The 22779-nt window shown below is 40.5% G+C and overlaps 1 protein-coding gene across 1 annotated transcript in view; it reads right to left on the bottom strand.

Annotated features, from left to right (window-relative positions):
- The window catches only part of NEK11 (NIMA related kinase 11), a 195729-nt gene that overhangs the window by 33740 nt on the left and 139210 nt on the right, over window positions 1-22779 (bottom strand). Inside the window, exon 13 of the mRNA XM_032237973.1 lies at window positions 2436-2551. Coding sequence (XP_032093864.1) covers window positions 2436-2551 — 116 coding nt within the window. The remainder of the gene's footprint in view (window positions 1-2435; window positions 2552-22779) is intronic.

The following is a 22779-nucleotide window of genomic DNA, read 5'->3' as shown; positions in this document are numbered from 1 at the left end:
AGTATTCAGAGAGGCCGAGTGCGATGTTGTGCCTCCCCACCGGGAGACAGACTGTGCCATCGAAATCATCCCTGGGGGAAAAACTACCCAAGCCCAAACTGTACACCATGACACCATGAAATGCAAGAGATGTGCAAATACATAGACAAAAACCTAGCAAGGCGGTTCATTGAGCCAACCAAGCCATGGGTCGCAGTGCCAGTACTCTTCAAAGAAAAAAAAAGATGGAACTATGAGGTTGTGTGTGGACTTTTGAGGGATAAATGGTGTGTGCGTACACAACCTATACCCTCTCCCCTCATGAAGGACATGCTATCTCATCTGGTCAAGGGAAACGTCTTCACCAAACTAGACCGCAGAGAAGCATACTACCGAGTACGTATCAGAGAGTGAGAGTGAGTGGAAAACAGCATTCAACTGCCCCCTAGGGAGCTTTCAATTCAAAGTGATGCCTTTCGGACTGTGAAAGCTGTAAAAGATGCTTTGCATTTTCTCAACATAAGGTTGAGTAGGGGCCCCCAGCAGTATTCATCCAGTTAATAAACAAGGTGTTGCACGAGCACCTCTACAAGGGGGTCCTTGTCTACCTAGATGACATCCTTATCTACACTGAGACGATGGATGATCATGTACCCCTGGTCCGCCCAGTACTGGAAAAACTTCTGGCAGCCAACCTGTACCTCAAGGTATGAAAATGTGAATTTCACCATGCACGGTTAGACTACCTGGGTTACCGAGTGTCAAATGGGGGAATAGAGGTGGACCCAGCCAAAGTGCAATCCCCTAGCAGCTACAAAGTTTCCTAGGTTTCGCGAACTTCTACAGGCAATTCATCCCCTCCTTTGCAAAAATTGCCAAACCCCAAACAGATCTCCTGAAGACAGGGAACCCAGGAACGAAACCCCATCTGGGACAACCTCTATAGTGGGACCTAACCTGCAAAGAGGTGTTCAAAACACTAAAAGAAATGTTTGCAAAGGAGCCAGTGCTGAAGCATTCTGACCCTGAGCAATCTTTCATGATCTAGGCAGATGCCAGATGGCAGTGGGAGCGGTGCTACTCCAAAGAAACAACCAAGGAAACTTACAACCCTGCGCCTACACCTCCCGCAAGCTCACAGACATAGAGAGATGATGGGCTGCTTGGGAAAAGGAGGCTTTTGCAATGAGATGGGCACTGCTAATATGGAGACACCTGTTGGAAGGGGGGCAGAAACCGTTCAAAGTCTGGACCGACTACAAAAATCTGGAGGTGCTTAGGACCCCATGGAAACTATCACCCAAACAAGTCCGATGGGCTCAGTACTTCAACCATTTTGATTTTGTTTTAAAGCACATTCCAGGGACGATAGTAGGCTGAAGAGAAGTTGGCTTTGGGTTTGTGGTCTAACAACTCCTGAAAAGTACCACTTTTACTCTAATAGAGTTGAACTCTAATCTTTACATGTGATCTGAATCTAAGGGCCTATCTAAATATTTCTGTTCAATGAACAGGTGACAACTGTGGCTACGAGGATTTTTGCACCAGACTTTTGACTTATTCATTGACAATAACCTTGGATGACTATGCTCTCAGTCTTGGATGCCCTAGTCCAGGGGTCAGCAACCTGTGGCTCTGGAGCCACATGTGGCTCTTTCATCCCTTTGCTGCAACTCCCTGTCACTCAAAATATGCGTCACAACTGCCAATGTGTGATACCTCCCAGCATGTGATTTAATGAGCTTTTCTACGCCTGGTAGGCCAACCATGGATAAAGAAAAGAAAAGTTTCAGAAGAAAACAGATTCAACTACATATGTTAGTTCTGTGGTCGCTTAGGAAATAGTCAGGCATGAGGAAGATTTTGTGACTCCTGGTGTTTTCTTTTCTGTGGGAAAGGGGTCCAAATGGCTCTGAGTGTTTAAGGTTGCTGACCCTGTCCTAATCATCCTTCATCTGGCTTACTATAATATGTTCTACATGGGGCTACCCTTGAAGCAACATCTATAGCAGTGATGGTGAACCTTTTTGTAAAGATGTTGCAAAATTGTGTGCATGCGACCACATCCACAATTCAATAAGCCCCACCAATCTGCACATGCATGCACAACACACACACCCATGCAGGGGGAGTTTTTTGCCCTCCCCAGGCTCCGGAGGCTTTCTTGAAGACTGGGGAGGGTGTGCCAGCAAATACGGCTCCTTGTGCCACCTGTGATATAAGTGCCATAGGTTCGCCATCAAGGATCTATAGTATATCTCGGTGATGCTGATGCTTTGCACTTAATATTGGTTTGCTTTTAGGTGTGATTCAAGGTGCTGGTTGTCAAGGTGCTATGTTATACTACATGGCCCCAGTTCTAATAATCTTTCATTTTGTGTAAATTCACTATATAATGGTTCTTTTAATTCAGCAGTTATTTAGAGTAAATATACTTATGGATATATTTTACATACTGTCTGTGATGCATTCTTTTCTTCCTGTTCCCTATCCGATTCTTCGCTTGTTTCTGAACAGGAATCAAATGGATCATTATAATATTCTTCTGCAGTAAGTGGATCCTCTGGGATCTCTGCAATAAAAGCAGACTTAATTTGTGAATGACAATAAATTTTAATGCAACTTACAACCAAAACAGGGACAACCAATTCATTGCTAAGTGAGAAATCATGTAATTATGACTTGCAACCTTCCATACTGCCTTCCCCATTGACTTTCCTTGTTGAAATCCTGAATGGAAAAATTCCAGTTGGTGATGCTATAACTATGAGGTGCTCTGACTGTTGAAAGTGTAAGGGCCAGTCATAAGTTACTTTTTTCAGTAGCATCATAACTTTGAACAGTTGTTAAATAAATGGTGGTAAGTCAAGGATTTTACTTTTGAATAAAAGTGTAGGGTTAGGGTTAGGATTAAGGTGTCATTCTTTACAAATAATTGTAGTCAATTATAGTTTTAGCAGAAAGCATTTCAGCTCCCAAGTCAGGATATTTCTCCCCATTCCCTCTATTTATTGTTCCCAATCCCCATAAAAACATGTTCTTGAGGGTAGCATTTAGCATGAGAAGCTGTAGAGATAAACAGAAATCAGCTACTTCAGTTTACATGACTATAAATGCTTAATTCAGACCAAAATGTTGACTACATTCAATTTTCAAAAACTGATAAAGGAATTCAAAATACACATGCAAAATGTATCACATTTACCTGGTAGAAATATATCCTTGATCTTAACACGAATCCCTTCACAAAGGAAGACTAGATAGAAAACATTGACGGGGCATTGGAGGAACATGTGCCTGGGCAAATCTAAAAGGTCCTTCCCATTTTGAAGGTAAATTAATAGAGCTAATAGAGCTTGTCTTTTAAATACAATATAATGTATTTATATTAATATATTAAATATAATATATTGGCAAATGAATAGAATTTAATACATTTTTAGTGATTCTGATCAGGCAACATGCCTGAAAATGTTTATTTCTGAGAGTTGTCATGCAACAAGCTTGACATTATTTGCTTTTCTGAAAACAGTTTAAGGAGAATATATCCTATAGCTCTTGCATTTATTCTTTATTCTTGGGCATATTTTGCATTTAATAAAAACTGCCACATACAATATACAACCCAGAGCAACAGTGGACTGCTCAGTTTAGCCAAGTATTTCATTTTTATGAACCATGATCATTGGACACATCCCTATTTAAAGTGAAAATAAGAAAATTATAACATCGTTTGAAGCAAAAACATAGCTTTAGTACTAGACCTCCAGCATACTTGTGTTGCTGCTGAGAACTAATGGTTGCAGATGGCTGCTGTAAACTGAAGCTCATTTCCTACAAAACTCTTCCTTTGTTTTGACCTAGCAACATTGGAGTTTAATAATTTCAATTTTTTTCTTAAGTAATGCTTTGTTGAATCATTTTCAGAAATGTTAATTTTCCAAATGTTACAGCAAGCTTGTTGCTTCTCACTATAGATATGTCATTGTCATTACAATTCCAATTAGCAGTAAAAGCCTATAATAATGTGAAAAAAGCCTACAATAATGTGAAAAAAATGGATGTCATTTCCTAGGAACTCACTCAAATCTATAGCAAGGTTGGGTCTGGAACAGACATGGTACAACCAAGTCAGAGTTCTTTAAGATTAGCAAGATTTTCAGAGAAAGAAATGATCAGTCTGAAGCACTGGAGTCAATGACCATGATGAAATGCAGAACTGGTGAGTAGACCAGCTGTTCCTCACAAAGAGAATGTAAGATATAAGATATAAGTCTTCAGTAGTTTTAGAGCTTTGGGAAATGAGAGAATAGCCATCTTACTCTAACAGAAATCACTGCTTTTGAAAAGACGATAAGTTCGCATACTTCCTTTTCTAATCACTTTCAGAAATTACTTGTTAGTTTGCAACACTGGATGAATTTCCTTTAATCCTTAATGAAATAAATTTTAGGTACAAGTTCAAGAAAAAAACTCTTTTTTTTCAATAAACAGCAAAAAAGTGATTTGATTTCATAAAGTTACAAATAAACTAAGGATCCAGATAATAATAGTTTGGAATTAATTATAAAGACTCCTTCCTGTGTTTTGTTTTGATATTTGTGAACAAAAAAATAAAGAATGTGAAAATTCGATATTAGAGACTACAAAAGATTACAATTAAGGAGCAGCACATAAAACTGACTTATAGTTAAAGAAGGAATTACAATATATGAATGGGACATACTGAAAACTGGATTTAGAAATTAATATTAATAGTGTTGAGAGAGGGAGAGAGGTTTGCATCATTGGCAATTGTATGAAATTGAACAGTTTTACCTCTGAAGATTAAGACTGAGTTTAAAGTGGATTTATAAATGACAGGCTACAAAGATGAATATGCATTGAATATGCACAAGAAACCAGCTGATGCCTAAATAATTAAAAAGGATGTACAAAAACAAACCAAGAGTGTGACCTAGATAATTTTCCTATATTGGATTTACAAAAGAAGCTTATTAAAGCTTTGAAAAATTCTTGAGAAGGGATAAAGAACAAATGAAAAAAAAATCAAATTCAATAACATTATTGGAACAGGCCAAGGTTAAAATTAGATATATTGTAATTTCTGATAATGCTTAATGAACTTTCTGCTGACACCAGGACTAAATACATTATGTTTTATATATTTTATAAAAAAGGGGATAATCTGAAAAGATCTGAGATAATTGGCTGTAAATTAAAAGGAGGTAAAATGGTATAGATGTTTATACTTGTGATTAAATTTGGAAGTTACTTTTTCATATATCTCTTTTCTCTTTCTTCCTATATTCTTTCTTTTTTGTTTTTTTGCTTTTTTCATCTCCTTTGCACTTTTCATTCATTCTTTCTATTCTTTCTTTTTTCAGTTTTCATTAGATTTTATTATTGTAATTAAAATATTTAGCACAAATTATCAAATCATCGTCATCATCACCATGTCACTCTCATTCACAAAAATTAAATAGATATGTAAAAAACATAGTATGAATATTGAATTTTAGACATTTTTAACCACTTAAAGCATTTTGCTACAGAAAAAAATAACATGCAACATGCCCAAATTTGTTCTTGGGAAATTATCGCCTGCTTTGTTTGGATCTGAACTTCTTTTATGACTACTACAGTGTTTTTTTAATGAAGTAAATGTCGTCTCCTTTCCTAGAGTTCTTATTGCATAAAAGGAGTATTCCAACTTTTATATGCTGCTATAAATACTGAGTGTTTATTTTTAATGCAATGAAATAAGGTAAGCATATAAGAAAGTATAATTTCGCTCAACATTAATAATTTTATAATGGACAAAAATGTAATGAACAAAATATTTTTCTTACCATATACCAATTTTATTTTGGAAACAAAGATTTTAGAAATATTGTCAGTGAAAATTAATTATGCACCCTTTCTCACACAAACATGTGTGAATTATCTATAAATTACATAGTGCCTCTAAAATTTATCTAATTAATCTTAATTTAGTATTCATAATAGATGAACTCAAATTTCTTTAGTTAAATGTTTAAAATCTGGTTTCAAATCTGGTTCACTACTTAAAAATTAGAAGTTTTGATGATAATTAATCTTCATTTAGTATTCATGACAGATTAACTCAATTTTCTCTAGTTAAATGTTTAAAATCTAGCTTCAAATCTCATTCAGTATTTAAAAATTAGAAGTTTTGGTAATGATTCTGCAAAAATGCTTATTTTTTTCTAGATGTTCTCTCCATGGCAAAATATATTGCCGATGTTATTAGATACCGACTGGGTAAATCAGTAAAACATTTTCTGTTTGAATCAGAGGATAAATCAATAGTCTTCCTAGTTGGATAGGAATGGACTGGTACTGAAATGTAAGTAACACAAAGTATACAATACATCCCAATATTAAGAGACAACAAAATCTGAGTAAAGCACAATAGCCTATACAGTGATAGTAGTGTTGGACTATTGTTTTGTGTATAGATTTTACCAGTATATAGAACTGTTTTAAAAGACAATGCTTTAAAAAAATGTTATTTCAGAAAAAATGTCACTGGACTGAACTACCGAAGTTTAAGTAGAAACTTATATGTCCATCAATCTCTGTCAGAAGATAAGCACAATCAGTTGGTAAAATGTTTTAAAGAATGTATGGCAATATGGTAAGAAATACAGTACTTTAAAAAAATATTTTAGTTTTTCTTTTTTTAACCAAAGACAAAACCTTAAAGCTATTCTTTGCATTAGCTGACCAAATGCCCTTAACAGAATATTGAGGTCTGTGCCAGTGGTGGGTTGCAGGAAGTACGCCCCAGTACGGCCATACTGATGCCTGCCGGGGGCATAGGGTACCGTTCTAGTATGGTGCTCCGGAGCGGCCACACGTCTGCCCACCCTCCTTACTTGTATTTGAGCTCTTCAGCGCTTCCATACACATGCACGGAGCATACAGTGCCTGTGTGATGCTCCGCCGAGTAGCTGGAGCGTTGCAGAAGTGTTGCGGTGGCGTTGTGGAGCATTGCAGGAGGTAAGGACACATGTGTGCGCTGTGCATGTTCATGTGGTGGATGCCAGGCCCCGTTGCACCATATCAGTTGCAACAGGATCCAGAACACCACTGGTCTGTGCCTAAAGTGGCTACATAGGTTGTAGATTTTTTTAAAATGCAGTTTGATTTGTGTAGCATTTAAAACCCTACTTATGATTTGATTTGAAAAAAAAATTTTTTTAGAATTTCTCTAGAGGCACAATGTTATGCTTGTGTATTCAGAAGTAGCTAAAGTGTGTTTATTAAGGTTTATTTCCAGGCAGTCCGGGCAATACTTCTCACAATCCAGATTTATATTTAGCCCATCTCTATTTAAAACAAACCCATTGGCAAAATATTTAATACAGGATATGAATTAAATTAAATTTCAACATTTGATTAATGTAAATTATGATTAAATTATGAATAGATTATATCTAATCTATATGATTACATTCTCAATTATTGACATTCCCAATAAATTTGTCTAATGCTTCTTGAATTGCTTCTTGAAGCAGATAGGGCTTCTATAAAATTAAGATGTCATGATATTTGCTTTCAATAGTATATTAAAAAGAAGACTGTCCGTAGATTCTAAATAAAAGATAGGTAAGTTACAAGTCTTGAGAGATCTTCTTCATAGGTTAATATAAACCTAGTGCAAGAGAGATACTTAGAAATAAATAAGTTGATTATTGATGTTGATTATTAGAAGAAAATCTACTTTCATTCCACACGGAAATCTACTCAAAGCTATCACAGACTCTCTTCATTTTAATATCATTAGGTGGATGAGTAAGTATGAAAGAGAACAATGAAATTACTGCCATGGTATTAAACTATTAGAAATTAGAAATGTTTGTTGATATATTGAAAGACATACAATAGATCTAGACTTACCTTCTGCCTATCTATGCCGGGAGTTTAAGGGGGACCAAACACTATAGTTTTATTACTTGCGTCCTCCATAAATCAAAAAATGTTCTAATTTCTTGGTCTGTTCCAATGCAGTCACAGTATAAATTGTAAATGATATGCTGCTTAGGAAACTTTCATGCACATAAGTAATTGAATGGGTTGATTGCCATATGGGTTGATTGCCACATATTGTAGACAATGTTGGCATCATATAATATCATATGTTGATTAAAAATGCAGATGATCAATAAACAGCAAGAGAGTTGCGGACAATGAATTAGTATGAAGTGATAAGGGTGAATTTTGCTTTGCCTATAATGTAAAAGTACAGTAGTAAACAGGAACGGTTTGGAATTATTGCAAAGTACTTATTTTCTGAGACTCTTTGGAAATATTAGCTTCTATTATTGTTTTTGCAGTTTTTGCTGCTGCTATAATTTTTATCCAGGACTCTTAGGTAACCAAGTATTAACATTAATATATGTATAACATTAGATGATATTGTTCATACCTTTTTTTAATGAAAATTATCAGTACTTTTGATCAGTGACATCATCAAAGTAAACAAACCCATGTGCTGATTACGTCACCAGATCATGCCCATAAGCGGAAGTGACGTGCACAGCCGCCACCCTCCGGATGTGACTTGCATAGCCCTCCTCCCTAGCTGGGATGTGCATAATTGACACCACGTGGTGCAGGAATCACAAAGTCATAACCCTAGCCAGATATGTTGTATTGGCCTAAGTCCATCATGATGAGTAGCCCTAACAGATAAGGTGTTATGCAATATCCTAGCCCTATTTTTTCAGATAAGACATGTTGAAACTTACCCCATCAAGAAAGATGCCAAGACTCTGTGTACATGATTAGTTTAACCTTAGATTAATTCTATGGACATTCAAGGGGAGAGGGGAGTTGTGAAATCAAAATGTTTTTTATTTGTAATCATTCTCCTAAGGGCTGCATTTAAACCCACTTTTTTCCCTAGAAGGTATTTTTTCTAGGCAATGTTGGTTTTAATTTTTGTGGAGACAGGGGTCTGCATTTAACCATTTTTTCTCTAAAGGGTATTTATTTCTAGGTAGATTGAAGCCCACCTACAGGAAAAGACAAGGAATATTATCAGGAATTAAAATGTTCACAATAGGCAACCCGCCAGGTTGCATGCAGGGATTAAGCCTTGTTCAGGCATGTCTGGGAAATGCCCGGGGGCATGTCACACCCACCCACCAACCTGACCCCGTGATTCTGGGCATGCACAAGAGACATGTGTGGGACATGCCCGGGCATGCCTTACCCACCCACCCACCCACCCACCCACCCACCCAGCCCACTCCCCTGTGATTCTGTGTATGCGCAAGAGCCATGTCAGGGAGATGCCTGGGCATGTCATACCTCCCATGATTCTGGGCATGTGCAAGGTACACTTGTCATTACAAGAGCTGGTTAGTTTGCCTTAATTTCCGCAGTCTCTTGAAGATGGCAACCTCTGATTCCAAAGATGTTTTTAAAACAACAGCAAAAGCCAGCATCGAATGCTCTGACACAAGACCCCTGCCATCAGAATGCAACAAACCCTGTTGCAAGAGTTATGATAAAGAAAATGTTTTATTCAGACCTGTTTTGCATGGCTGCAACATGGTGTGTTGTAATTTTAATGATGATGTTCAGAGTACTTACCAGACAGTATGTGAAACAGCGAATGATGCTTCATTACCTCCCTGCAATGGTAAGTAAATATGTTTTTTATTTATGATGTTGTAAATGACAATCACTAACAAGATGCTGTTTATATTTTGCAGACTCCAAAATAATAACTCCTAGACAGCAAACTCTTCAAGACATCCCGATTTTATATTCCAGTGGTAATTGCCACGGTCATAAAGCTTCTGCAGATTTTTATGATCTAGACTGTAACTGGGATTCTGAACTATCCCACAGACCACACTATCTAACCAGTGAGTTAAAGAGCTGCAATTTGTCTAAAGACTGGTTTGCTTGCGGCTGCAGACATGATTTTTGAAATACAGACTCAACAAATTGTAAAATAGCATGTTATGCACCTCTATATACTGCTTCTGATAGTGGTGATGAGGGATATTTTTCTGATATGGGATATTTTTCTGAAAATGACCCTCTGAACTCTGTATAACCAATAAAAGATTGTGTTAATGTCAACGCTTGACCCATTTGTCAGTGTTCTTTCAATATAATGATGCATGAAAATATTCTAAGCCATATTTATTATATTCCAGGATATGTAGGGAGTTATGGAGGAGTAAATATCCTTTTTCAGGAAGCTAGAAAACATGATAAAAATCTGACCATGAAGCAAGTCAAGACATGGCTGTCAGGGCAAGATGCTTATATGCTTCATAAGCCTGCAAGAATTAATTTTCCTAGAAATAAAACAGTAGTGTCTGGCTTAGATCATCAATGGCAGGCCGACCTCATAGATGTCTCCAAAATTTCTAAAGAGAACCATGGAAAAAAATACATCTTAGTAGTTATTGATGTGTGATCTAAAAATGCCTGGGCCTCTCCTTTATCTGATATATCAGGGAGGGACGTTACATCCGCCTTCCAGAATATCTTTGAAACAGGACATGCACCCCGAAAAATACAGACAGATGCTGGTAAAGAGTTCTTGAATATGGCGCTGAAGAAACTTTTAACACGTTATGGCATTCATCATTTTGTCACCCATAGTGAAACTAAAGCAGCAGTTATAGAGAGGTTTAATAGAACCCTAAAAACAAAGTCTGGAGATATTTCACAGCTAGAAATACTCATTGGTATGTGGACATTTTGGCAGACACTCTTCAGGGGGTACAACAGCACTTACCATTGTAGCATTGGGACTACTCCTAAAGCCGTACATTTGTCTAACGAAAGGGATGTGTGGCTGAGACTTTATAGGGTAAGTTTAAAAAGTAAAAGAAAGGAAAAATGTCTTAAGGCGGGGGGTCATGTTGTAGCAGAGATACAATATCCACATAGTTGGCATACAATAACTTCTCCTGGATATTTTGAAATTGCTAACGAGAGAAAGAAATGGCATTTTTCTTTGAGAAGCGGGTACTATAATAGCATCCGACAACTGTTAGAAAATATGAACAAGCTTATATCAAATGCCAAGGATGGACCTAAGACAACCCTACATTATGATTCAGTGGGTCGAAAAATTAATCTTAAAGGAGATGAACCTCATGCCAAGCTAGTTAGCGGAAAACTTGGCCATCTTTTAGGTATGTTCCCCAGATTCAGCACCTTATATGTTTACACAGACATTGTAGAGCTCCAGATAATGTGACTTCTATGTGCCATTACTACGCTGTGTGCCTGTGTGGGGGCAAGACAACGATTTCATAACTATGACCTATGACCATCCACATTATGTGCCAGTCAGCAAACATAACATCGATACTGTTACTATAGAAATCAAAACCGACCAGGACAAAAACGTGCATTTTTATCATGGGAAGGTGATTGTCAAGCTTCATTTTAGGCCTTGGAAAAGTGAAGGATGGTTGTAAACAAGGAGCACAGGAGACCACAAGACTATGTGGCTTACTACAGGACACAAGCTGGGGGAGGCCTTCCAGGCTTCCAAGGAGCCCCCATTATGTACGGGACCGGTTTTCCATGGACTTTTTTGAAAAGCAACGCCTTTTTTGAGGCAAGGATTAGAAATCATAAAGCCGCATGCGAAATCTGCAGCCAAAAACATCGCCAGAGATGTTGCGGGGCATCTTGTATCCCGTGTTGTTGAGAGCAGGCAGGATGGATCAGGGCTGGCCAAAGCCAGGAAGAATTATGCATTGGGCCCGCATATCCCGTTTAAAAAGAGAAGACTTGTGAAAAAGCCCCGTCATACCAAGAGGAGACATGCGCAGAAGAGGAAACCCTGTGACAAGGAAGACATATTCTAATACATTATGTCATTTATTCATTCTGCTTCAGAGGAATGTGTTAAATCTGAACTGGATCTTTTTCAATGGGCGCCTACACCCATTGAAACATTGTATTGAAAACAGTACCTATATCAAGATCCCCCCCTTATCAGCGCTAATGCCCAACGGCCCCCTGGAACTTTTCATCACAGGGCATGGTGAGCATTACACAGATTTAAACAGCACCCTTCTGTATGTGAGTTGCAAGATTGTAAAAACTGACGTGTCAGATATTGATGATGGGACAAGGGTGGCCCTGGCCAACTACCCCATAGCATCACTGTTTAACCAGCTGGATGTTACCTTGGGAGATCATCTCATTACACAGAGCCATCATTGCTATTCGTATAGGGCCATAATTGAACTGATTCTCAACTTTGGTGGTGATGCGTTGGGCACCCAATTTACTTCTGGTTTTTTTTTACAAAGATGACTCGGACCTCATGGAAAGTACTCTACTGACAGCGGCTGGGAACTCTGGTTTCAAAGTGAGAGCGAGACATATGGCCGATAGTCATAAATGGGACCTCCTTGGGCCTCTGCATAGCGATCTGTTTTTTCAAGACAGACTGCTAATTAATGGCATAGATGTGAAAGTCAAATCACAAGAAGCAGAAATGAATTTTGCATGATGAAGGATGGCAATGAGAATTACAAAGTGCAACTCCTGGCAGCTTCTCTCTTTGTAAAATGTGTAAAAGTAGCCCTGGGAGTGCGCCTTGGCCATGCAGATGCTCACCTCCAATGCCAAATACCCCATTGATCGAGTGGGGATGAAGGTTTACAGCATTCCCGCAAGTAATCTTGTGTGTAATCAGGAAAATCTATTTCTGGGCCAACTGCGTAAACAATTAGTGATTGAGTTTTTGGACAATGCAGCTTTTAGTGGGGATTATGAAAGAAATCCATTCAATTTTCAACACTGCAATGTCAATTTTTGTGCCCTGCATTGTGATGGTGAACAGATCCCTGCAAAGCCTCTTCAGTCTGATTATGAGCACGGTCTTTTTGTGAGAGAGTACATGCAGATGGTGCAAGCAACAGGCTTGGTTTGGTTTATTGGATTTATATGCTGCCCTTCTCCTAAGGACTCAGGGCAGCGTACAACATTAAAAAAAATACTTATTACAAAAGTTTTTAAAAAATTAGATCGAGTATCCAAAAAAACAACCCACTTAAGATTAACAATAACATTTTAAGAAATTCAATTAAAATTAACAGTAATCAATCATTTATTTTATTTTGTTCAGGCCAGGCCGGCTTGCTGGAAAAGCCAACTTTTTAGGGTACGTCAGAAGGACCGGAGGTCAGGAATTATAAGAAGCTTCGGAGGCAGCTCATTCCAGAGGGAAGGCACTCCCACAGAGAAGTCTATCCTCCTGGGGGTAGCTAGCCAACACTGTCTGGCCGATGGCACCCTGAGGAGGCCAACACTGTGGGATCACACTGGGCGGTGGGAGGATACCGGTGGCAGTAGGTAGTCTCGCAGGTATCCTGGGCCTAAGCCATGGAGCGCTTTGAAAGTCATAATTAGTACCATAAATTGCACCCGGAAGCAATGTTCCCTCTAATTTTTTTTCAGTGTGAGCGGAAAAGTATAGTGTTTGAGCGGTACATTTTCATGCCTGAGCACCTGAATTTTTTTCACAGATGTCACCTAAGACAACAACGAAATCAGTGTTATTTGAAACTCAAAGTTATGTTTATTCAAGGGACCCGCTTAATTAAAGTGTTCTATAATATCAGTATAACTTATAATATTGCAAGTCTGCAATATTAAAATACTTGTATAGGGGATCCCCAGGATCCCCCGAAGAGATCAAATCACAACCAGTATGCCACCTTCTTGGTATATTGTTTTTATTTTCATTGAGTTTTTAAAAATGAGCATTATTTCATCCTTTTTTTCTTTATTTTTGATTGGTATCTGCAATTTGTGTTAATTCTGTTCATACATATAATATAAATAAAAAACCCAGCTCTCTTAAAAAAAAATTAAGTTCTTTGTGGTGCTCTCTTTAAGAATTGGCCAACTAATATTTCTGTTCCCGCAACTAATGCCAGGCAGAGTTAACTGAAAAAGTAATTTTTCATGAAAGGACATTTTCCTAGTATTTATGAATAACAGTTCATATTTATATCTGCTAGGTTTAGCAGAGGATGACCAATTATTCTAAAGCTATTATTGTTGCTTGTATTTCCTAATTTCAATATTTTTCTTGACACTCAGTATATCTTGCAACTATTTGCATTTGGCAAATAAATAGGGTAAGTGATTATGCTTTTTAAAGACATTTAAGTAATTGATAGTAATTAGTATTTTGCATGTTGTGCGCAAAAACTGAGTATTCCATACTGGGGGAGACATTCCCCAAAACACAGCAGGAACAAAAAAGATAACATTCCCTCCCCCTCTCCTAAAAATCTTTCAACTGGAAAGTTCACAATCATTACATGCACCTCTTAAAGGAGCTGTTGCGAATACCCATTTTTTATTGTTTTACTGAAATGTGAAAACTCAAGATAAATGTTTTTAATTCATTGCTAAGGAGGGAGGGGGCACGGGGTGTTTATTGTTTACTACTTTATTGAGGGCTCCAGACCGTCACCCTCCGTCTTGCAAAAAGCATGATCTCGCACCCACTAAAATCTCCCCCTCCGCCTCAGTTCATTATCCCTTTCTGCAGCCACTTTTCCTCCTCCCTCTCCAAGATTCACCTGCCAACACCAAGAGGAACAGGAAAAGAGGCGCCTTCTCTGCCCGGTGCCCCATACCACTGTGCCCTGAAAGCCAGCTGGAACCCCCCAAAGTGGCCGGTTAATTAGCTTCCCCACTTCAGTCAAGTGAAGCCTCTGCCAGGAGGGGGTGGGCGCAATCCAATCCGAATGGGAGCCAACAGCCGTCGCTCATTCCCTGCTGGCTCTAGATTGTCCTGGGAACTGGCAAGTGTGAGCAAGAGAGGGCGGAAGACGCCCGCTTTCTCTCCCCGCCGCCTAAGTCCGGCTGCACAACCAACCACAGAGCAAAACTTTCCCTGCCTCCGCCCCGAGAGTGGAGAGGTATAACTTCTGTGAAATAAATCAGCCTGGATTTCCGCAGCTTGGAGCAGAATCGGCAGGGACTCCAACCATTATGCAAAGAAAGCCCAGGAGCACAAAAGTTAGCGCCGGGAGCGGAGCGTGGCCTCTCATCTAACAGGAAGTGTAACATTGAAAATCATGCGCGGCACTTGGAAACTGCTGTGCGGTGTTTCCATATTATGTGTGCGGCCGCGCAGGCGCGCACCTTAGAGGGAACACTGCCCGGAAGACAACCAGCAACCAGTGCAGGCAGCCTAAAAGGGGCGCAACATGGGAGCACCTAGGTGCCCCCATGATAAAGTGCACAGCCACATTCTGGACCAGTTGAAGCCTCTGGGTGCTCTTCAAGGGCAGCCCCATGTAGAGAGCGTTACAGTAGTCCAGGCGAGAAAGAACGAGGGCATGAGTGACTGTGCACAGAGCATCCCGATCCTGGGAGGGGCGCAACTGACATATCAGGCTAACCTGGCAAAAGGTCCCCCTGGTCACGCCCCCCCCACACCAGCTGGAGACCAGGGTCCTGTAATCCCGAGCACCCAGGGGTGTAAGAAGGGTGATAAGGGTCAGAACGCACAAACGCTCTTGAACAGGGAACCCGCGTCCCCCGAACATAATTTGGCCTTCGGCCCCCACTATATCTCCTCTCCCACAAACAGTGGAGATGGTGAACCCCCCAATGGAATGGCTTAATGTCTTCCCCAGAATCCCAACCCTTCCTAGCACTCCTGACCCATGCCCATTAGTTAGCTCTGGCCTGTGCCCTGGCAGACTCCCCCACAAGCCTGTCTGAGCCATCCAAATTACCCCCCCCTTAAAATTTGATTTAAAACCCCTGTAAAAAAACCCTAAGAAGTCTCTTCTTCGCATGCCACCTCTCAGGATCCCAAGATCCATCATTAAGGAAGCATCTTGATAGGCACGAAGGCCATCCCCGGGAAAGGGGGAGTTCCCGAAAGGAATAAAGTTCTGTCGCAGTGTAACATAGAGGAGAGTGTGGCAACAACCAAACAGGCTGACGTCACGGAGAGATGGAATGAGGAGATGACATATCCAGGGGGGGAGGGGGCAGCTGACAGTGTTCAAGCGGATAGCGGGAAGCTTATGTCCATCATAACAATGGTCAGTGTTAAGGACAATATGTAAGAATAACGGCCAGATGTCAAAATCACAGCAGATGATGAATTGCAAGGTGGTGAAGCGGCCAGTAATGGCGGTGATGAGAGTGGTGGCAGCAGCTGCTGCTCCAACTTCAACAACTCCAGCAGCTAAACTCCATCCACGTCAGCTGCACTCCTATCCATCGCCAGGGTTACATTCCATTGACCCAGTCCATATTGTCACAAGAGTAGGGGCCAAATGGCCAAATGACACAGTACGGTGGTCCAGGCAACAGCGATGATACTGGAGGGGGCCACAATGAAGGACCTCCCCACTCCAACCGCTCCCATGCCAACTACCGAAGTTATCTTCTGCTGGCATCAATATCCATGCCAGGTGCCTCAGCCACTCCCTGTTGATCCAAATTATCATGTCCATAAGCAAGGAAGAGGGGGGAGCAATCAGGATAACACAACGGTGTGGGGAGCGGCAGCTGCAGAGATCCCAAGCAGGGCGTTCTACCGCTGCTGCTGCTGACCACACCCACACCAGCTGCAGAGATCCCAAGCTGGGTGTCCCACCACCGCTGCCACTGACCACACCCATGCTGGCTGCAGAGACCCCAGGTCAGGCGTCCCGACAATGACGACCACACCCATGCCAGCTGCAGAGACCCCAGGCTGGGCATCCTGTTGCCACCGCTGACCACACCCACACCGGCAGCGCCGACGCTCTTCATTCTCCTTTCACCACCAACCGCCCCATTTCACTCACAATGTTCCGGCTATGAGGCAGAAAATCGCAGCTCAAGGGTATCCCCAAGGTCCCAGGAAGTTCTCATAGCTGGACCTGGAACCAACGATGGGATAGGGTACCCTCTGCAAGCCCCAAGAAGGGCAATCATCTCCCCAAAGCTCTCCTCAAACGCGACAGGACACCATCTTGAGCATGCGCAAAGGCATGAAAGACAGACCAATGTTAATCAGCCGGGAAGAGTTTAACCGAGGGTATACTTCGTATTGTTTTGACTTGAGTCCTGATCAGGGATGCTCTGAGCACTATTCATTGATCAGGAGCGGTAACCACAGAGCCGAAATTAGATTTGCACAGCTCCTCCCCAACACCGTTAACATGATACTGTATGCAATCTTTGAAAATCTTATTGAAATAAGCCACACAAGGAATGTACTTTTTGATTATATGCAAGTATGGATATGCAGCAGCTCCTCCACTTGTTCTCTGGAAATACTGCCTTTCTAGGGGTCTATCCTTGTGACACCCCAAAGACAAATCCCCAAAAGACATTTTGGATTAATCGTAAATACCCATCCTCATACTCTTCCTGGAGAATACTGGCTGGCCTCTACTTCCCATCTCCCAGATATGGCGAATTTTTTGATTCTTATGGAAGACCTCCGGATAGCCATGACTTTCCTGGCTCCATAGTGATGTTTTTAGAGCAGCAAGCTGAGAAGTACACATTTCACCAATGCCAACTGCAACACCCCAGTGCTGTGACCTGCGGACAACATTGCATTTTTTCTACTGAACCATACTAAAAGAGTGACCTATGAAAATATTTTAAAGATGTACTCCAATGCCGATATTAAAAATGATCAAATGGTAAAACCGTCTGTAAAAACTATAAAGGTTGGGGAGGGGGCTTGGACCCTGTAACCGTCACCAGTGCATGCAGGCATGCATGCCTTACTATAAAATAAAGAAAAAGACTTAAATGTTTTTACGTGTATCACTGTGTTTTTATTCATTTCAAAAATTGAGCCAGTCACCAAACCTGAGCCGACTTCTAGGTTTTATTGTCCAAGAGCTAATGGGTGTGCCTGTAAACATAAGCTTCTGAGCCCCAAAAGGTGCTGTCATAACAGAGTCAGGGCTAGCAGCAGTTTCATCCTAAACAACCAGAGTATCTTTCAACTTTTCTATTTGCTCTTTAACAGCAATAGACCCCAACACAGAAGTTGGAACATTCACCTCAGCCATAGCATTCATAAACTCATCCCATCCTTTAGGTTTCCACTTCTCAGTAGGGGCTCAGTGTTGCAAGACGCCTTTCACCACGTCTAAAATATTAGTACCAGGAATAGGTATACCTTTGTATAAAAAGGTACCGCGACCATCCCAGGTTGAGACGTCCTGGTGTTGTTTCATTTTGTTCAGCAAAAGTTCTGCATTTTTCCTATAACGAGCGCTCACACCACTTAGGGTATCATCCATAGCTGTGTCCTGTGGAGTTGGATGTGGTGGCTGTTCTGGTAATGTTGGAAGTGGCTGAGGCTCTCCCGGTGGATAAATGAGATTCAGTTTGTCCTTTTCAGACTCATTTTGCCTGGTCAGTCTTAGATACCTCTGCAGTACAGAATTGTAGAGCTTAATCTTGTCATCCTCATTCAAATCATGCCTCTGAAGGATGTTGCACATCTCATCTTCCAACCGGTTAGTGGCAGTAGTCCCCATATTAGACGTCCTACCCTGTAGCTGCTCCATCTGATGACGTGACACCAGATACATTTTCTCGGCATGGTCCATGGTTTATCCTGCTAACAGGCTAGTCAACAGAGGAATAGCCGTCCCTAGTAAGGGACCTATAAAACCACCCAACTGAAGTATGATCTGCTTCTTCTTTTTCAGTGAAACCTTACTATCACTCAGCTTTTTAATGACACCCTTCTTACTCTTTAGAGACCGGAATTGTGAAGGTTTCAGAGGAAGATTTCCTTTTAGGGTGTTCAGTGCTATTTCTGCTATTGACCCCACCAGGTCATTATTAGCATTGTATAAGATGGCTTTTCTCTGTCTTGGTCCAGCCATTACTAAGATTTTTAAAAGCTCCCAATTTCTATGTAACCTCTCTGACATCTTAAATGAACTAGTGCTAAGATAACCGGGCTACAACTTTTTACTCTTCTTTTTCATTGTGTAAACCAGAGGTAGTTAACCTTTTTATACCTACTGCCCACTTTTGTAACTCTATTAGTAGTAAAATTTTCTAACTGCCGACCAGTTCCATATTAATGGTGATTTATAAAGTAGGGAAATAATTTTACTTTATAAAATTTATAAAGCAGAGTTATAGCAAACCCCTACCTTCCACCATGAAAGCTGGAATGCCCACTAGTGGGCGGTAGGGGCCAGGTTGACTACCACTGGTGTAAACAGTAGGCCAATCGGGGAGAAGAGTCCTGTTCTTAGTCTATAGGATTCTGGAGTGGTGGCTGACAAATCTACTAATAGGTACACGTGTGGTTTGTGAGTGGCATCTTGGAATACTTCTAAAAAATACTTTGTGTTGGTGGAATAAATCTGCCTGGCCAGTGTGACAATTTGCATTTGATCATGGGGGCTTCTAAATAAAACCAAATATTTGGAAATCAGAGCTATTGTCCTCATTTTCTTATCTTGAAAAAAACAGGTTTTGTAGTATGAGAATAATGCTCAGGTTTCTGTGATGAACGTACTGTATAAAAGCCTTCTCTATTTGGTCACTGTCACCAGCAGGTTCCATGAGATCATCTATCACAGCTAGAGTTATTTGATTTGGCAGAAACAAAACATCATCTTCAAAAGAAGATGGAAGACCTTCCATAAACTTAATATAAGGGAATTTATTAAGCAGTTCTTTGTACAGAGGTTGCCAACAGCTATAAAACCATACAATATTTTGAGGACTTTGAGACAATACCCCATCGCCATGTTCTAACATTTGTTTGATAAAAAAAGATTTGCCAGAATTGGACGGTCCACTTATAATACAGGAAAAAGGGTGTACAAATTGTGCAATTTTTTCCATAATCCTTAATAGCCGTAAGGCAGTGTACAGTAATCCTCACTCTTTAATAACCTTTTATTATACACTACTTTTAGAGTTTTTCGGAGGACCCTTGTTTCTAGGGTTCACTGTTTCTTAACCCTGAAAATCCCCAACTATTCTACCCTGATCTCTTTTTTTCTCTCTGCATCAGACAGACAATAATGATCTACCAAATCTTTCAAACTGTCAAAGTTAACTTTACTGCTATTACCACAATTTAGTGTGATTCCATTCACTTTTACCACGGCTTCACTGTTGGACAAAGCATAAGCATACATTTTGGGGCCGGCTGCAACAAACTCTGTTATCGTAGTGTTTGGTGGAATTTTGCTTGACAGTTGTCCTAAATAATCACTCAAAGGGGGTGTTCATGCCCCCTCTCTACTTACAAAGATGACTGAATCAGTGTCATGGTACAGACACCTATCACCCAGCCTCTCCAGTAGTCTGTATAATTCCAGCCGTGCATAAGTGGTCGTAAAGCTGGCAATGAATATATTAGTGCATGTGGATTTGGTGGGGTGGTTCTTGGCTGTTTTCCACGTCACGATGGCTGTCTCTGCATCCACAAACTCACATGAGGAAACATCATAATAGGGTACAAAAAGATATTTGAATAAATCCTCAGGGTTTGTCACCATGGATGTGGTCAGGTGATTGGTACTCTGACCAAACTTGCCCCACAGCAAATTTAAAAAGAGTTTGGCAATCTGTCTTTTAGCAGGATTTACTTCAATGTGGTCACGTTGTAAGCGAATACCTTCCATCTTTTCATAATCCTGAATATATTGCTCTTTATCCTGATCTGTTTTGCACCAGTCAGGGTAACCACTGGCCTCCTGTTTCTGCCTGAGATGCATGTTCATATATCCTGAAAATAGCTCATTTGATGTTCTTTCAAAATGCCAGATCTTGTAGATTTCAACAATTCTATAACCTTTTTCTAAGGCTACATTCAATTCAACAGTACACCATGAACCAGTCAGAGATCTTTCCTCATCACTGTGTTTACAGGGGGAGGTTTGCAGTTTTTCTGTGCAGGTTGCACACAAACTAAACATTAATTTGCCCCCTGATTTGTGAGGTAGGACTGGGAAATAGAGATTCCTTGGCGAGTACACTTTGACTTTGACTAACCCAAAATATTGCTTTATGTCCCCAAAGTTTTGATAGATGATTTGAGGGTGCCCAATTGGATACCCCTTGGTCTTATTCACAAAAGGGTACAAACTGGTGAAATCGTAGTATAAGATTTGTTCACCAGGTTTTGGTTTGTAGTACAGGCATGTAGCATTTGTTCTACCACCAAAAAAGCATCTCGAGGATTCAAAAGAGTTGGGAGCTTATTCTCAACTAGAAACTGCTTCAAAGAGGTGTCATCCTTCACCATGGCCCGCCATTCATGTTCCCAGATGCAGCGCACAGCATAACCCTGTGCCCTGAGGTACTCTTCCTTAATCCTAGTATGGTTGTGCAGGCTACCATATGTTGAATGAAGTAATTTGTTGAAGTCTTTTTCAGAGTGACAGACAGGGCACCCATGAAAAAAACAGCCGTGAAATTCAAAAGCCGTGGGGGTTCCATTTATGACAGCAAAACCATCCAAAAAATATTTGCCCACTTTCTTTTCACTGCTCTTCAGAGCATGTTGAATATTGATCTTCTCAGTGTGCTCTATATGCAACAACCACTGCATCTCTGGAGCTGAATACCTTTTCTACGTATTGTGATAATAGTCCAAAGGATCTAAAGCAATGGTATTTCTTTTCAAATACATGAACAGGTACTGCGCCATGCAAACAGATGCCAATGTGATATATTGGAAGGGGTCAATGCATTGAATCTCCTCAACAATATCCCCCCCCCCCCGATTCCACTGTGGTGCTCATGCTCAGTCATTTTCATCACCTGATCCCTAAATCAAATACAGGCCTCTCTTAATATATCTACATCCTGTCTGCGATAGTAAGTCAGGGCCTTCTTTAGTTTAAACACAGTACCTCTATTAGCAGTGTGCCATGGTTTCTGGGCTGTAATACTTGGTTTCAGGGAGTGGTCCCACATAGTTTTGTTTGGCCATTGTATTGAACAAGTGGCGGGAAATATCCTTTGCAGCCTTGAAACCCCATAGCTTTGGGTAATTTGGATAATTTAAGTGGTAAAAATGAGAGGCTATCAATAAACCGAATCTTATAATCTGGAAGGGTAATACACAGAAGTTTCCCCCCCCCCCTGACTTATAAGTTGAACCCTAACCTTTTCATGGATCAGCTGCCTCAGTACTAGGTACCTGTCATAACCTTTGGAGTTGTGAGCGATAAAAGTACATCTTTTAAACTTATGATTTATAAATTTCTTTACAAACTCCTCCAGGCATCTAACACCATAACAATCCCACCTCACAAAATCTTTATCATCCTCATCCTTCAACATATCCCTGGTGCATGTATAATTAGGTATATGTGTGCCTGTTTCTTGGCAGCATTCAAAATCATAAATGATGTATCTTTCGCCAATTCGTGGTCAGTCCAACGATTTTAGAAAGCATAAATGACCTTCCAAGCTTTCAACCTTCTCAGAGCACTGCCCACACTTGACTTCCTTGCACTTTTTGTGGGGGGTAAAGACATAAACCCCCCACATGTTTCACAATATTCTTTATACTTACAGTCAACTTTTCCCTCCTTAGCGAGTTGTGTGTGCCTTTCAACACACTCCTTAGACCGACAAGGCACTTTGCACCTACAGCAGTGCATCTTCTCCGCCTCAACCTGCTGATATTCTTGCTTTAGGCAAGTTCTGCAAATATATTGACAGCCATGACTAAATTTGTGGTGGCAAGGCATGTGGCAGAATTTACAGAAATAGCGTTCACCCAGAAAGCCCTTGATA

The sequence above is a fragment of the Thamnophis elegans genome, chromosome Z (assembly GCF_009769535.1).
Source record: "Thamnophis elegans isolate rThaEle1 chromosome Z, rThaEle1.pri, whole genome shotgun sequence".
NCBI lineage: Eukaryota > Metazoa > Chordata > Lepidosauria > Squamata > Colubridae > Thamnophis > Thamnophis elegans.
This window is presented reverse-complemented; position numbering and strand designations above follow the sequence as displayed.